The sequence below is a fragment of the Molossus molossus genome, unplaced genomic scaffold (genome assembly GCF_014108415.1).
Source record: "Molossus molossus isolate mMolMol1 unplaced genomic scaffold, mMolMol1.p scaffold_m16_p_6, whole genome shotgun sequence".
NCBI lineage: Eukaryota > Metazoa > Chordata > Mammalia > Chiroptera > Molossidae > Molossus > Molossus molossus.
This window is the reverse complement of record NW_023425399.1, coordinates 85,731,231-85,749,766: the sequence shown is the minus strand read 5'-3', so window position 1 is coordinate 85,749,766 and position 18,536 is coordinate 85,731,231. Positions and strand designations below refer to the sequence as shown.

At 38.5% G+C, this 18,536-nt stretch overlaps 1 protein-coding gene across 15 annotated transcripts in view; it reads left to right on the top strand.

Moving 5' to 3' along the window:
• The window catches only part of NOL4 (nucleolar protein 4), a 365,006-nt gene that overhangs the window by 310,540 nt on the left and 35,930 nt on the right, over positions 1-18,536 (top strand). For 14 of the 15 annotated variants that reach the window (XM_036244377.1, XM_036244368.1, XM_036244369.1 and 11 more), the window contains one exon: positions 7,072-7,252. The exons of the other annotated variant lie outside the window; for it this stretch is intronic. In XM_036244377.1, coding sequence (XP_036100270.1) covers positions 7,072-7,252 — 181 coding nt within the window. The remainder of the gene's footprint in view (positions 1-7,071; positions 7,253-18,536) is intronic. 15 annotated transcript variants of the gene reach the window in all.

Below are 18,536 nucleotides of genomic sequence, written 5' to 3'. Positions count from 1 at the left end.
AATGCTCCTCACTATATGAAATAAATTACTTCCTGAATGTTATTATATATCTGAGTGTGTGTGCACCTGTGTGCGCACACGTGTGTGTGTGAGTGTGTGTGTGCATGTGTGTGTGTGTGCATGCGTGTGTGTGTTGATGGCATCATAAGCCACTTCTCATTATTTCGGGTAATAAGCACATTTACTTTGAGTGCAGGCAATGTTTTCTTAGCAGAGAGGCAGTCTAAATGGGATCTCTGGTTCTTTCAGATCTTTTATGAATTTCCCTGGAAATGCTTAGCAATGTACTTAGTTCTGGAACAATTACTATATCAATGGAAGAGAATCTTTTAGAAGGTAGAGATGTTTTCCAGCAGTTTATATGTGAAATATAATGCACTCCCTCACCCCATCTATACTAATAGAGCAAAAGAGAAATTCAGAGCACTAAGTTCAATAAAAATGCCTCTGCTATATAGGCTACAAAGAACATGTAAAGGCAGGAGAAATCCAGTAACAATCTGGTATAAAGTTCAGTTTGCCTGAATTATCCATGTGTTTACTATTTTGCATTGATAAGCTTATTTAAGGTCTATGCATGTTTTGTTTTGTTTTTACCTTCAACAAAAGTGTTGGTCACTAGTGCCCTGAGCGCCTCAATGATGAACTAAAAATGTAATTTGATATAACAATGCCTTGCAAACTTCAATTGCTGTCACAATGTAATGAAAATGCAGGTAGAAGATAGGTGTCTGGATTACTGAATCTTGCAGTAAGTTTTGCTGTTTCGATTATTTTATAGACAGAGAAGAGTTCATGAAAATATACGCCATGTTTAAGGAGCGGTAGAGGATATAACCAGTAAGAAAGAATGGGGGCCTTGGGAGATACAGTGAGGACAGTGTAACATTTTCCATGCCAATTATTTTTAGAAACTTACTTTCAGAAAGTTGGATGGACTCAAACAAATGTCATTAAAAACAAAAACCCATAAAACAAAACATATCTATCTAAGGTACTTGAGTACAGGGTTCCTTCGGCATCTGCAGTGAGTTAGGAATACAACCTGTATGACCTGAGGAGCAGATCAGGTTCGGCAAACTGAAGTGCGTGTCTGTCCAGTTTCTGTGGATAAAGTACAAAGGAACACAGACCAGTTTTCTCAAATAGTGTGTTAGTGGGTGGGTGAGGAGACAATGTTTACTCTTCAACCATTCCCATTCTTGCCCACATCTATAAGTCATCACCCATCCTATTATAAGCCCACTTGAAAAATATGAAATACATAATATACAGCAAGGATATATTTAATTTTTAAAAATTAAGGTAAATTGGTTTCTATAATTATATGAGCTTCACGCGTGCAACAGTATAAATCAACAGCTGTTTGGACTACATCATGCCCAGCACCAAAAGTCTGGCTTCCATCTGTCACCATACAACAGAGCATCTTTACTGGCTTTGCCCCCTCCACCCCTTTTCCAACTGGTAACCACAAATCTGCTTTGGGCCTCTGTAAGTCTGTTTTTGTTTTGTTTGTTTTTTTCTTTTTGTTTCTATATTTCATGTTTGAATGAGTTAAGTCATAGCTATTTCTCTTTTTCCATTTGACTTACTTCACTTAGCATAATACCCTGTTGATCCGAGAAATGAAAACAGCCTAAGTATTCATCAATAGATGAATGATAAAAAAGATATGGTGTGTGTGTGTGTGTGTGTGTGTGTGTGTGTGTGTGATGGAATACTATTCAGCCATAAAAAAGTGAAATCTTGCCATTTGCAACAACATGGATGGACCTTGAAGCATATATTTATTGATAAGGCCAGAGCCTAATTATAGAAGTCACCACAAGTATTTCTTTAGTCTATTGTATATTTTCAATCAATAAATCTGAATCAAAACCATATTATCTAGTGCACTGCTAGTGGTCATTCAATCATTGATGTTATCTTATTTTTTATGAAATTTTTAAAAGAAAATTAGAATTATGTCCTATAAAAGCTGGGATAGGAAATTTTCTTTTCATTGCTTAAACATGTAGTATTGCGCCCTGGCCGGTTTGGCTCAGCGGTTAGAGCGTTGGCCTGCGGTCTGGAGAGACCCGGGTTCGGTTCCCGCTAAGGGCATGTGCCTCAGTTGCAGTTTGTCCCCGGCCCTGGTTGGGTCGTGTGGGTGGCAACCACTCGATGAGTCCCTTTCACATCGATGTTTCTCTCTCTCTCTCTCTTCCTCCCACTCTATCTGAACAAAATATCGAAAAATGTCCTCGGGTGAGGATAAAAAAAAATAAATAAATAAACATGTAGTATTGCAACATATTAATCTTATCCTATTTTGAAAATAATCTTCATAGCAACCCAGGTGGCATGCTGTCATTTTGAGACTTTGGGAACTAATGATTATTAAGTTACTTACAGAGATAAAATGTGACTCTAGAAGATACTTATTTTTTATGTCATTAAAATCTGTTTCTTTGAAACCAATATTAATGATGATTCAAGAGAAAGGCATCAATTAACTTTAGACTAAATTTTGTTCAAAAGACAATATACACTAGATTTTACTGGAATGTTCATGTGTTGGATTTCTCAATATATAGTGGATGCCAAGAACCTTAATAATGCAAATCTTTGTTTAAATACAAATGACTCCTTGCAAGGCCTATTTTGATTATTAATGGAATCAGTTATCTGCCTACTCAGTGCAGTTACTTTGGTTTGGAATAACAGTTAATACTGAAAGACAGGGGTAGACTTTAAATATACTATTTTTATGTTTAATAATACAAATTAATTCCATTATACAAAAAAAATCAATGAGAACATATAGTGGAGACATCTTCTAACATTTTCCTTATCATTAAAAAACTCTTCTCCTGTGAGTGTATTTTATTGTCATTTTCCTTATCACGGAAAGATGAGAGTCACCAATTTTCCCAAACTAGAAACTCACATTTTATCGTGTTGCCCCAGTTATTTCAAAAAGAAACTAGGAAGTTACACTAGTGGTGGATTGCTGGAGGCCAGATCTTTCCCAAGGACCTTGGAATTGCTTTGAAGTATAGAATATTCTCCTTTCAAAGTATCAGTGAATACACATCTTCACAGAAAGAATACTTCAGTAGTTTTCATAATGCTCTACAGTGATTATGTGAGTTAGAGTGGAGCAGAGTAGAGCTGCTGGTCTGGGTAAAGAGGAAGGACGCAGTGTGAAAGCCCCTGTGCCCTCAGCTGTACCCTCGGGAAGGACGCAGTGTGGAAGCCCCTGTGCCCTCACCTGTACCCTCGGGAAGGACGCAGTGTGAAAGCCCGTGTGCCCTCAGCTGTACCCTCGGGAAGGACGCAGTGTGGAAGCCCCTGTGCCCTCAGCTGTACCCTCGGGAAGGACGCAGTGTGAAAGCCCCTGTGCCCTCACCTGTACCCTCGGGAAGGACGCAGTGTGAAAGCCCGTGTGCCCTCAGCTGTACCCTCGGGAAGGACGCAGTGTGGAAGCCCCTGTGCCCTCACCTGTACCCTCGGGAAGGACGCAGTGTGAAAGCCCGTGTGCCCTCAGCTGTACCCTCGGGAAGGACGCAGTGTGGAAGCCCCTGTGCCCTCAGCTGTACCCTCGGGAAGGACGCAGTGTGGAAGCCCCTGTGCCCTCACCTGTACCCTCGGGAAGGACGCAGTGTGAAAGCCCGTGTGCCCTCAGCTGTACCCTCGGGAAGGACGCAGTGTGGAAGCCCCTGTGCCCTCACCTGTACCCTCGGGAAGGACGCAGTGTGAAAGCCCGTGTGCCCTCAGCTGTACCCTCGGGAAGGACGCAGTGTGGAAGCCCCTGTGCCCTCACCTGTACCCTCGGGAAGGACGCAGTGTGAAAGCCCGTGTGCCCTCAGCTGTACCCTCGGGAAGGACGCAGTGTGGAAGCCCCTGTGCCCTCAGCTGTACCCTCGGGAAGGACACAGTGTGAAAGCCCCTGTGCCCTCAGCTGTACCCTCGGGAAGATTCTGAGACGTTTCCTGCAGAAGCCTTACAGTTTCAACGGAGACTAGTTTAAAAATCTACTTTATAGAAAATAAGTTGTATGCATGAAATAATGAATGCGTGTGAACATCACAAATGCATTTATCAATCTTGTGATAAGCTGTATTTTATTACTACGCTTAAATTGAATGAATATATACATCTTTATTTTAGTATGGGTGAATATATATATTATAAATACTATATATTCAGTATATGATAATCTCTGTTGCCAGACAGGGAGGAGACTTGTACTCTTAGATATGAGACTATTTTATGGTACCTTTGTAAAAGCTTTTTGGATGCTGTTTAAGGTATAGCCATCATTGGCTTGGTCATTGTCCACTCATCCTGTCCTTATAACAGGCCACTTAAAAGACAGTAGGCTACAGAGCCTAAGATTCTTATAGTTGTACCACTAATATTACTTTATTATTAATTCTTGTTCATAGTAGCACTGTAATTAGTATGGTTATTTACCCCACATCTACTTATCATGGCACATACTTCCAGCAACAAAAGATTCCTGGAAATACCATTTTTAATGCCTCAGATTATTTAAACTCCTTTGCTATTTGTAATATAAAGTTTGATCATAGTACCAAAAAAGCTCCACAACATTGTTATGTCTTTAGAAAAAGTCCCTATTAGTAGTGCCCAGTGTTTTCTTTTATAGAGAACCACAGTATAAAACTCCCTGTCTTGGTATTTTCTACTATCAAAGACTAACTTACGGAATTTTTTAAAAATCTAGAATTTGCTGACTTCCCAGTCTAAACAGTAGATTCAGTGATACCAACAAAATTTGGTTTCATCTGGGTCCCTTCTTTAATGCAGTTTCTCCCAAGAAAAGAGTTATACTAAAGCAGTTTCCCCTCCCTGTGATTTCTAAGGGTTAAGTGGCAAAAGGGAATTAAAATAAGATATTCCATTTCATAGACCAATTTAGGTCAGTTCCTGTTTTATTTCACAAGCCAATGCTGGGAAAATTCACTTTTTAATTTTCAGTTCAACTTACAATGAGTAATTTTGCTGTTTATTTCATAATCTCACTACCTAGAAATGAAGAGATGAGAAGCTCATAGATCCTGTGTGTAAGGTCTATAGCTGAGTGTAAAGGTTAGAGTTGAAAAGATCAGAAGAAATTGGGCAGAATCATAACTGCATCCATCTGATGGTCATGGTGATGATTTCCCTGCATGGAAGATTAAAGTATTTCTTAATCTAACACTACTGGATCCATAGAGCAGATTATTTCATGTTTCCTCTTTCTCTAGTTGTTGGTACTGCACACAAACACAATGTGTTTGGAAGTTATTTATTTTCCAAAACGTGCACTCTAAATTTAAGAGCTGCAAAATGCTTCCTTTTTTTTAAGTCATATATTTTTAAATATCTTTTTATTGATTTTATAGAGAGAGGAAGAGAGACAGACATTGATGTGAGAGGGAAACTTCTATCAGTTGCCCCCCTTAAGCACCCCGACTGGGAACTGAACCCACCACCTGGGCATGTGCCTGGCTGGGAATCGAACTGGTGACCTTTCAGTGCACAGGACAATGTTCAGCCCACTGAGCATCACCAACCAGGGCTGCAAAATATTTCTGACTGACAAAAAAAACTCCTAAGAATTCACTGTTTATAATTTGTCTTCATTTAAAAAAGAAAAGAGCCCAGCTTGTGTGGCTCAGTGAATGAAGCAACGATTGCCCCATGCACCAAGAGGTCATCGGGTCAACTCCCATCAGGGCACATGCCTGGGTTGTGGGCTTCACCCCTACTAGGGGGCATGTTGGCAGCAGTGGATTGATATTCTCGCTTATCAATGTTTCTCTCTCTCTCTCTCTCTCAAAAAATCAATAAAAATACATAAAAATAAAATAAAGAAAAGAAAAGGAAGAATGCAATAGACAAGAGAAGTCATGTGTGTTGCATATATTTTATACTTTATAAACTTACAGCTGAAGAGAAACAATTCAATTGATTTTACTATTGAAAATATATACAGTTTAATGCAAATTTCAATTTAGTTGTCCTTACCACTCGACATGGTTAGAAGTTTTGAAGCACAGTTTGTAAACACTAGTGAGTGGAGTTCAGGAAAGGAAAAACAAGCTGCAGGGCTGGGTTCATTCAAGTCTCTGTCTGGCTATTGCAATGCGTGCAATGGGCCTAGTGTGGAGTCGGCACACAGTCAATTTTGCTATAATCGCAGAATAAAAAGAGAGGGAGAGGAAGAGAGGCAGGTGGGAGTGGAGGGAAGAAAGAGAGAGAGAGAAAGTGGGGAAAAGAGAGCTAGGGCATGAGCGAGAGCTAGCTGCCAAAAAAAATGTTCAAGAAAGCCAACTTTTGAAAATGTTTTCTTGCAAACTATGATTTCTCTTTCATGTAATATTTTAAGCCTAGCTACTTATTTATTTAAATTTTAATGTAACATTCACCCTCCCAACAATTTCCAAGTATACAGTACAATATCGTCGAGCACATGCACATTGTCCAAGACTCCCCAGGACTAACCCCCAGGTTGCATGACTGAAACTCTACACCCAGAGAACAACTCCCCACCTCCCCCAACCCAGCCCCTTGCAGCCACCTTTCTACTTTCTGTTTCTGAGAGTTTGCCTACTTCAGATATTTCATATAAGTGGAATCATGCAATGTTCGTCTTTTTTTGTGACTGGCTTATTTCACTTTGCATTATGTCCTCAAGGTTCATCCATGTAGTAGGATATGGCAAGGTTTCCCTCTTTCCTTAAGGTTGGATAATATCCTGTTGTACTTATATACCATTTTTTTATTCATCTGTCAATGGACATTTAGCTTGCTTCCACCTCTTGGCTACTATGAACAACTCTGTTCACAAATTTAGAATTCAGTTGGAAGTTGTCAGTTGCTCCGTCTCCAATGTGTCTCACGTTGTTGCTTTGCTTTCCTTTTGTTAGTTTTTAGCAAAGTTGTTAAAAAGATGCTGACTTCATGTTGACTAGTATATGTTTTTACTTATTCCATAGAGATAACAATACGATAGTCCTGTTCAGGGTACAATAGCACCGGGATGTGGTCAATAATGGAATGTTGTTGTCATTGCAGGACAAGTCTGCCCCAGCCGACAAACAGTGTAAACCAGAGGCAGCCCAGGCCACTTACTCAACCTCAGCTGTTTCAGGCTCCCAGGAGGTGTTGTACATCAACGGAAATGGGACCTACAGTTACCATAGTTACAGAGGGCTAGGAGGGGGACTGCTGAATCTGAATGATGCTTCCAGTAGTGGTGAGTCTATATTAAATTATGTTTTCTTGTGTCCATTTTGGGGATAGTCAATTCTCTAAACCTGAGTGAAGAAAATGAATATACTATTCTAAGCAATAGTCAGTGCCAACCTGCTAAAAGCAAGACCGTTTAATACACAACATCCATCTCCCTACAAGGCTCTCTGCCTATTCTGTTGCTGTTTCTGGAAGTAGCAGCACTGTTATGCAACTGAATGATTGCTGTTTTATACCAAAAATTCTCAACTAGAGACATAGCCTATTTTTTTTCCTACCAAATAGTTACACATTATTTCCCCAAAGCTGTAATGTACTATTCTTCAAGAATAATTACACATTTCTTTTTTTTTTTTTTTTTATCCTCACCCGAGGATATTTTTCCATTTTTTGTACAGATAGAGTGGGAGGGAGAGAGAGGAAGGGAGAGAGAGAGAAACATCGACGTGAAGGGACACATCGAGTGGCTGCCACCCGCACAACCAACCAGGGCCGGGGACAAACTGCAACCGAAGTACGCGCCCTTAGCGGGAACCGAACCCGGGTATCTCCGGACCGCAGACCGACGCTCTAACTGCTGAGCAAAACTGGCCAGGGCATGACACATTTCTTTATGTCTGAAGTTTTTAATTTGGAAAATGTGAGGCCCATACATACACAGTCCTTGTACCTAAGAACATCCAAACTGAAACCACACATAGAAACAACCCGTGTCTCTCCAGCCAATAGCTTAATCAATGACTGCGGCACGCTCACTAGCAATCGGAATGGTGTATGGAGCCAGCTCACACTGGCTCATGCTTGGCAAATTTTTAGGAATTTCTTGAGCTTATATGCCAGAACAAATCCCAAAAGTGTAATACAAAGCTGTTCATATATAAGGAATAAAATACTTGGGTGAATTTCTTATAACTGAGTTGTAGGAAAAGCTCTTCTAAACTATACTTAAAATCCAGGGAAAATGAGTTTCATTACACACACACACAACTTTTACATGACAAAACACACCATAAGCAAAGTAAAAAGATAAATGATAAAATGTGTAAGTTTTGAGCTATTATAAAAATTAATAGGCCAAACCTGAGGGTCTTCTTAAAAAAAGAGAGAGAGAGAGAAAGCAAAAGAAAGAAAGAAAATACCCAAAACTATACATTAAAAAAATAAACCTAGAAAGATGAATGCACAATTCCCAGAGTAAGCAATGTAATTGTCCCTTACATACAGGTAAAGCTACTGAAGCCCACTCATGCCTAATAAGAGAAAAGCAGCTTCTATCTGTCATATTAGCAAAAATCCAAATGTTTACACAGTATCCTTTTGACAAGGCTGTGGGAGATATGAGTACTTGAGTATCGACTGTAGAAATGCAAAAAGTTGGAGTGAAACTTGATAACATCTGGCAAATTACATATGCATTTACCATTTGACCCATCAATCTCTTTAAGAATCTCTTGTTAAAAATTTATCTCAGAGACACACTGGCAAAAATACAAAAAGACACACACAAGACTATTTATTGCAGTGTTTTCTTCAAATGCAAAAAAGGATTACCAATAAAATGTCCATCAATAGATGACTAGTTGATTCAATTGTAGTACATCCAAACAGGAGAGTAACATGCAGCTATAAAAACTAATGAGCCCTGGCCAGTGAGGCTCAGCGGGTAGAACACTGGCCCATGCAGGGAAGGGTTATGGTTTCGATTCCCAGTCAAGGTATGTACTTGTGTTGCAGGTTTGATTCCTGATTCCCAGGGAGCATGCAGGAGGCAACCAATTGATGTGTCTATCTCACATCGATGTTTCTTTCTTTCTCTCTCTCCCCCTCCTCCCTCTCTCCCTCCCTCCCTTTCTCTCCCTCTCTCCCACTCTTTCATTCTCTCTAAAAATCAATGAAAGAAAGAGTCTTGGCTGAGAATTAACAACAACAAAAAGTAATGAAAGATATCTTTATATTCTCCAGGTGATGCAAAGCACTTATACTAATATTTACCAAAGAAAAATTTATATAATTTCCTTTTTTAATCCTCACCTGAGGATATTTTTCTATCTTCAAATAGAGTGGGAAAGAAGGAGGGAGGGTGGGAGGGAGGGAGAGAGACAGAGACAGAGAGAGAGAGAGAGAGAGAAACATCGGCCTGAGAGACACATTGACTGGTTGCCTCCCACACCACCTGACCAGGGCCGGGACGAACCGCAATGGAGGTACATGCCCTTGATCGGAATTGAACCCGTGACTCATTGATCCATAGGCTGACACTCTAACCACTGAGAAAACCGGCCAGGGCATATACCATTTCTTTAAAACGTTTACATAGAGGCAGGGATGGGGGAGAATGATATGGAGAAAGTAATATAAGCCAGAATTTTCTGTTTATACTTGTTTTTTTATACTTTGTTTTGTGAATTTAACTTAGGAACTATTTACATAATTAGGAAAGAAATTGATTTTAAGAATCCCTAATATTGAAAGAAAAGAATGCAAATGAACTTTATCTGTTTAATGAGTGGTTGGCATTGCCCCAGAGAGAGGAAGGAACTTTTCCAAGTGATCACAAAAATCATACTCCACAGCATACAAGCATATGATAAAACCTTAAATTATTTTTAGTAATCGTATTATTATTTTGGGACTGTTGTCTGTGTATTGTGGTTTAAAGCAAATTTATAATTATGTTGGTGTCAGTGAAAACTGGGATTTTTAGCAGGGGGCCAAGTAGATACAGATGTAAATTCAATGAGTTGAAACAACAACTCCACAGTCTTGTATTTGAATTGGTAGTATCAGTGAGAACTGCTATTTCCTCTTTTTTTTTTTTCTCTATTTTCCATTGAAAATGTCTGAAAACAAAGACTAATTAGAATGCTAAATCTTGAATTAGGCTTGGTGGGCTTTTATTTATTTGGGAGGAAATTGCATTATTAGTGTCAGTACCTCTGCAGTCCTGGGAGTCCGCTTCCATGCGCACAGGATGATTCTGCAGGAAGGCTGGGCTCTCAGGTCTGCCTTCAAGTTCAGGGTCCTCTAAGGACAGGATCACTGAGCTGTAGTCTACATCAGATGCCTTCCAGCTCAAAAAAATCTGTGCGTCGAGTGGAAGGGAAAAAGAGAAGGAGCTTATTTTGGAAAGAAATTTATTTTCAAGTATATATTTAGTTTTTCAAACCCTAGTGAGCCTTCTTAGCTGCTTTCAAGTCTTGTTTTTATTTGGAAAGCAAATCTTCAGGAAAGAGCAAATTCAAGATTAGAAAGAAAAACAAACAAAAGCTAAGCTTTCCTTTCGCCTATAGAGTTGGAAGCTAATATGTTCAAAAAATATTTTACATAAGAAGTAAGAACTGATAGGTAGTTCAGAACTTAACCACCAAATCAAAAAAAAAGGGGGGGGAGTGTATTCACTAAAGATTTTGGCACAAACATTTTTGTATCTAGATTTTAAAAATCATTCATCTATTAATTTATTCAACATAAACTAACAACAACTGGTACTCATTGAATACCTGCAATGTAATCTCCATTTAATCCTTGCACAGTCTTATGAGATATGTCCTGCAATTTGGAGGAAATTTTTATAAAATCAAACTTGTCCCACTTTAAAAAGTAATGACATAGCACCACTTCCTTTTTTTCTAACATGATTGAAACTTATTTTGTGAGACCCAAAGAGGTTGAATGACTTGTCCAAAGCCCCTCCTTCGTAAAGGGAAGATCCAGGATTTGAACGCAGGCATTCTGACCTCAGAGTCAGCATTGTAAACTATTGAATTAAAAATCTGTATAATGGATGGCACTAAATATAATGGCACTAAAGTCAGTGATCAGTGATCAGCCCTGGTGAGCACTAATATACTGTCTCCAGAAACTCTCCTAGTCTTAACACTTCATGTAAATGAGTGGATCACACAACATGTTATCTTTTATGTCTGGCTTCTTTCACTTAGCATATTTTCAAGGTTCATCTATGTCATAGCATGTATCAATACTTCATTCCTTTTTATTGCCAGGCAATGTTCTATTCTATGGAATGTTATATTTTGTGTAGACATTCATCATTTGATGGGCACTGGGATATTTTCCACTTTGGGGTTACTATGAATAATGCTGTGATAAACCTTCCTTTTCCATAAGGAAATGTGTGTGTGTGTGTGTGTGTGTCAGATATATATATATATACATATATATATATACACACACACACACATATATATATACATATACACATATATGTATATATATATCTTCATTTATATGTATATCTTTATATATATAATATATATATAATCAGTGTTTTGTGTATATACTTAAAAGCGGAATTGTTGGTTCATACATATGGTGACTCTGAGTTTAACGTTTTGAGGAAATACCAGACTGAACACGAGCTGTCTTTACACTGTTTTTACTAATTTTATTTTATTTTTTAATTTTTTTAAAATCTTCACCCAAGGTCATTTTTTTTTTTTTTTTCATTTATCTTCAGACAGAGCGGGAGGGAGAGATGGTGGAAGAGAGAGAGAAACATTGACGTGAGAGAGAGACATTGAGTGGTTGCCACCCAACCAGGGCCGGGGACAAACTGCAACTGTGAGGTACGTGCCCTTAGCGGGAACCGAACCCAGGACCCTCTGGTCCGCAGGCCATGGCTAATTTTATTGCTAAATATTTCCTTTTGTGATGCTACTATAGATGGAATGTTTTCCTTAAAACGTTATTCTACATTTTTCTATTTTTTTGGAAGAGTTTGTGAGGTATTAGTATTCATACTGTAAATGTTTCATAGAATTCACGAGTGACACTATCTGTGCCTGGGCTTCTCTGGGAGATTTTTGATTACTAACTCAACCTCTTTACTTTTTATAAAGTCTACTTATGTTGTCTATTTCCTCTTGAGTTAGTTTGGGTGGCTTGTGTGTCTCTAGAAATATGTCCATTTGAACTGAATTATCTAACTTATAGGCACAATTGTTCATGGTATTTCTTTGTAATTTTTTTTATTTTTGGAAGGTCAATAGTGATGCCCCTCTGACATTTCTAATTCTAGTCATTTGAATATTCTCCCTTTTCTTCTTGATGATATACTAGCTAAAGGTTTGTCAAATATCAATCTTTTCAAAGAACAGCTTATGGTTTAATTGATTTTTCTCTATTGTTTCTTATTCTCTATTTTATTGATTCCTACTCCCATATTTATTATTTCCTTCATTTTGCTTACATTGTTTAGTTTGCTCTTATTTTCTATGTTTCAAGATGAAAAGTTAAGACATTTGCTTGACGTGTTCTTTTCTCTTTATATGTAGGGATTTACAGCTATAAACTTACTTTTAAGCACTGCTGTATCTGCTTCACATAAATTTCGGTAACTGTGTGTGTTTTGTTATTCATTAACCTCAAAATATTTTCTAATTTTCTTTGTCACTTCTTTGACCAGTTGGTTATTTAGAAGAATGGTGTTTAATTGCCCATATCTGTGAATTTCCCAAATTTCTTTCTGTTAATGATTTCTGGTTTTATTCCATTGTGGCCAGACAACATACTTCATATAATTTCAATCCTTTCAAGTTTATTAAAGCTTGTTTTGTGATCCAGATCATGGTCTATCCTGAAAAATGTTTCTTGTGTACCAGAGAATAATGTGTATTCTGCTGGTGGTAGTGGTTCGGTATTTTGTAAATGTTTTGGGCCTAGTTGGTTTCTAGTGTTTAAGTCTCCTATGTTTTTGTTGATTATCTGCCTACTTTCTTTTATAGCCATTATTCAAAGACGGGTATTGAAGTCTTTAGGTACTATTGTTGAATTGTTTACTTTTGCCTTCAATTCTGACAGTTTGTTTCATCTATTTTGGAACTCTGTTAGGTGCATATATTGTTTAAACGGTATATCTTCTTAATGGATTCTCTTTTATCATTGCAAAATACCCCTCTTTATCACTGGTAACTTTTTAAAAGTCTGTTTTGCCTAATATTAGTTATTTCTGCAATATCAGAAAAAGACAGCAGTAATTGGATTATTATAGTACGTCTGAAATGAAGGCAAGTGGGCAAAGCTTTGGACATGGCAGTGACATATAGAAGAACCGAGAGCAAACTGAGCATTGCTCCCTCTACTCAAATACAACCAAAATAATGTATCGTTGATCCATAAAAGGCTAAGTAACTTTGGGAGCCCAATGCCAGATGCAAATGTGGGCCCCTTATGTAAAAAGTAAGTGTTTCATGATGGTGCTGACGGAGCATTCAAGAAAACACAGGGCCATGTGGGTGTACCCATGCTTAATGCCTCATTTTGCTCTTATTTATTTAGCAAATTGGAGAAAGCATTGTGTTTTCATGAAAAAGACAGAGAGCTACTTGTGGTTAAAAAAAGAAAAAAACTATACACACACACACACACAGAAAAGAAGGAAAAGATTGAAGACACAATGAGAATATTTTGAGAAGAGAGGAGAGACCTTTAGGCAAGTGCCCACCCTGAGTAAAAAATGAGAAGGAATATAAAGGAAAATTTTTGCTATGAATTATTAATGAGCAGGGCTCAAAAAAGTTTTTCTTGCCCTTCGGTCCAGTCTCCACAGAGAAACCAAAGTAATCTTTATGAAAAGGAAAATGTGATCATATCACCTCATTATCTAAAACCCTTCTCTGGGCTCAAATTTTTCTTAGGAAAATGATATTATCTAGCCCGTCATGCCTCAATGTCCTCCCCCACCTGAAGTTTTATTTGACCTACTTTATTTTTTTTAACCTCCTCACCACTAATCTATTGCTCAGCTCTTAAATCCTGAACTCCAAGTCTCGATCTAGTATGGTCATAATTTCATAGCATCCCCAAGTTGTCATTTGAAGCATGTACTACAGTATGCGCATGTGCACACACGTAACCACAGTTCATTGGTACTCATTTCTCAATCACACTGTTCAGGAATGTTCAAAATCCACATAAGACATCTGGTATAGCCCTGGCCTGTTTGGCTCAGCGGTTGGAGCATCAGCCTGCGGTCCAGAGAGACCCGGGTTCGGTTCCCGCTGAGGGCATGTACCTTGGTTGCAGTTTGTCCCCGGCCCTGGTTGGTCGTGCAGGTGGCAGCCTTTCGATGTGTCCCTTTCACATCGATGTTTCTCTCTCTCTCTCTCGTCCTCTCTCTCCCTCCCACTCTATCTGAACAAAAAATGGAAAAATGTCCTCAGGTGAGGATAAAAAAAAAAAGACATATGGGCCCTGGCCGGTTTGGCTCAGTGGTTAGAACGTCAGCCTGCGGTTCTGAGAGACCCGGGTTCGGTTCCCGCTAAGGGCGCGTATCTCGGTTGCAGTTTGTCCCCGGCCCTGGTCGGTTGTGCGGGTGGCAGCCACTCGATGTGTCCCTTTCACGTCGATGTTTCTCTCTCTCTCTCTGTTCCTCTCTCTCCCTCCCACTCTACCTGAGCAAAAAAATGGAAAAATGTCCTCCGGTGAGGATAAAAAAAAAAATTAAAAAAAAAAAAAAAAAAGACATATGGTATAAATCCCAGGTATATAGCCATATAAGTGGTTAGAAATCAGGTTTTATAAATTTGCAGTGTGAATGTAGATACTAGGGTATTATGGTGAGGTCCACTTAGTTAGTCTTCCCCAAAAAAACATTCACTCTCATAGATAGAGTCTAAAGGAAGTTGAGAAATATTTTAATGGCAACCTCTTTGTTTATTTATTTAGTTAGTTTTTTTCTTTATTGATTTTTAGAGAGAGAGGAAAGGAGAGGGAGAGAGAGAGAGATACATCAATGAGAGAGAACATCGATTGGCCACCTCCTGCATGCCCCCAACTGGGGATTTGGCCCACAACCTGGCATGTGCCCTGACCAGGAATCGAACCAGCGACCTCTTGGTGCATGGGTCAGTGCTCAACCACTTAGCCACACTGGCTGCACAACCTCTTTATTTTTTAAAGCCTGTAAAGAAATAGACCAGGACAGTTTGGTGATTTGCTCAAGGTCAGACAGGTTGACTTTTTGAGCGTGTAGTTAATACATCTTTTGGCTTTTGTACCATGAGATAAAGATCTCTTAAATAGCCACGAACAACTTTGAAAAATTCAAACTGTCTGTGTACTGCTGAGAAGAATGAGGAGGAGTAGAATAACCAGCATGGCATGCAGTAAGTCAGAAATGATGTGGCTTTCTTTGAGCAGTGGCTTTGGGGTATGCCACTGAGTTCAAAGAAAACAAAAACCAGCCAAACACTAGTCTTGGCAATAACAGCTTTTGACTTAAACTAAAGATAATTCCTTTAGTTCACATTTGAGGAAGGACTCTAGCTATAGTAATGGTAGCAAGGGAAATGGTTAAATCCATACTGTGGAGGAGCTCTAAATACCCTTTCTTCTCAAAAACTCGTACTACCTGCAGCATTGATATCGGCTATCACTATTTTGATTTATATTGTTGCTTGTTTTAACAGAAAGGCAGCTAGATTGATCAGGCCTATGATTTCCTTTATTTGGGGACTTTCTTAATAAATTATATGAACCCCCAAAATTCTGACTTTTAAAAATGTTATTTTTAGCCCGGCCAGTGCGGATCAGTGGATTGAGCCATGGACTGAGAGGTCCTGGTTTGATTCCCGGTCAGGGCACATGCCCGGGTTTGGGGCTCAATACCCAGTAGGGGGGGGGGCATACAGGAGGTAGGTGATTGGTGTTTCTCTCTCACATGGATGTTTCTATCTCTCTCTCTCCCTTCTCTCTTTAAAAAAAATCAATAAAAACATATTTTAAAAAGTGTTATCTTTAGCTTAGTTTTCCATTTTTAAGGCATCAAAATAATCATTCCCTATAACAGATTTGGAGCTGTGGAGAAAGAAACTATATACATATACATAAATCTTGAGAGCTAAAAAGGACATAGGAGAAGATTAGCATTATATGAGATGCCAACATTTTATCTGATGGCTGACAACTCCAGTTAATCTAAGTGTGAAAATTCTTGATTTTAAAATTTGTAGAAAATGTCTGAAGAGTATAGAAGGTAGTAACTTTTTTTGCAATTATAATTAGTTATCTTTATTTTATTTATTTTTCATTACCATTTATCCCCCCTATATCCTGTTCCAACTCCACCCACCCAGCTCCTCCCTGCAATCACAATACTGTTGTTCGTGTCCATGAGTTCTTTGTTCTTTTTAGCAGGAGCAAAAACTTTCAAGAGACCAAGTTTAATTAGCAATGTATCTGACAATTTATAAAGCAGATGAAGACAATCAGAATTCAAATTGTCAACATAAAAACCGTGAAGTATAATGTGGATTGGCAGCATAAATAGTAGGACAAAGATTGACAGATACAATGTTTGAAGAACCTTTCACACCAATATAATAGGAACATCAATCTTGCAAATGGTACTCTGTTCAAGAAGAATGCAAAGGTAGACGAATGAAAAAGGAAACTTAACAGCAGTTGGATTTAATTTAACAAGTATTTTGCCTTGGCTGGTTTGGCTCAGTAGTTAGAGCATGGCCCACAGATCAAAGAGTCTCGAGTTCAATCCTAGCCAAGGGCAAGTACCTCTGTTGCAGTTTGTTCCTGGCCCCATTGGTAGGGGTGGCGACCAATGTGTCTCTTTCATATCGATGTTTCTCTCTTTCTCTCTCCATTCCTTCCACTCTATCTGAAGATAAATGGAAAAATATCCTCAAGTGAGGATTAAATATGTGTGTGTGTGTGTGTATATTTATTTATTTATTTATTAAACAAGTATTTTGGGGTTCTCATGTTTAAATCACTGTAATGGGTACTTTGTTAATCTTTTCTGGCTGCTATAATAAAAATACCATTGACTGGGTGGCTTAAACAACAAACATTTATTTCTCACAGTTCTGGAGGCTGGAAAGACCAAGATCAAGGTGCCTGTATATTTGGTGTCTGGATAGGGCCTGCTTCCTGGTTCTTAGATGGCTGTCTTTCCACCGGGTGTCCACATGGTGGAAGGAGTGAAGGAGCTCTCTGGGGTCTCTCTTATAAGGGCACTAATACCACTCATGAGGGCTCCATCCTGATGACCTAATCACCCCTCAGAAGCCCTATCTCCAAATACCATCACAATGCAGATTAGCTTTCTACGTGTGAATTTTGAGGGGAATGCACACAGTCTGTCTATAGTAGGTACTTCAGAGAAACACAGTTGAAAAAGGTAGAATAACCTCAAGAAATTGAAATATAAAAAATGAGCCCTCCTTTTATCTAAATTTCAAAACCCTTTAGGACTCTTAATTAAATAGTACTTCCTGGCTACCCTCCCACCCTTTGGAAGATTAATTACTCTCCTGCATATGCCTTTATTATAACTCATTGAATTGTGACATGTTTTCGAATACTTTTCCCTATGCAGTCTTGAAAGCAGAAACTCTGTCTTGTTTCCTATTAAGTTGCCCGAATAAGGCCAGGCATATAATAAATACTCAACCTTAGTGGTTCAATGAATGAACAAATTTTTTTGAGTAGGATGCTTGGTGCCAAACATAAAAAGGTGCAAAGAATTGTTTATGTATATTGGATGACAGGATAAAGGGTTTATCTTTGATAAAGCAAAGGAATCCAAGGGAAGAAGAAAAATTAAACTGAATATACAGATTCTGTGGATGAAAGAGGAAGGCTCCAAAATGTTTTATAACTCCCAGTTTAATTCTGAATACAGTAGCAATAGGAAAAGCTTGCCCGTGTCAGAGACTTCATAGCATAAAAAGGGTGTCCTTCAAATTCTTCCTCAGCCAACCTCCATTTGTTTAGAGCTGGCAAGAGTCTGCACCCAACAATCCAAATTTTCAAGTTGGAGTGTTATCAAAATGACAGCAGTTATAATTTGCATAAAGAGTTTATTCAAATTATCCCACTGAAATGAAATGAGAAGCAAGCAAGCAGCCAATCCTCCCATTATTATCACATCCAATTACATAGGACTTTGGAATGCTTTCTTTCTATCAGGAAGTTCACATTGAGCTGTCGAAAGTGGGCAATTGTGGTTCACTGTGGTTATCCATTGGATCTCTTGAGTCCAAATTATATGCATAATACATAAGTTAACTACTGATGTTTCCTTTCCATGAACTCCACTGGGCAGACTTTTCAATTTGTTTTTCAACTCTGATATAAACTGGGCTGATATACAGACCGAAATCTAACAAGACAAAATTGTAGTAATAATGACCATAATAACTAACATTTGTATGGCAATTTCTTGTTTGCTCGAAAGTTTACATCCATTATCTTCTTTGTTCCTCATTACTATTCAGGATTTTTGGCTGTAAAGATTCTTTGGATCCTGG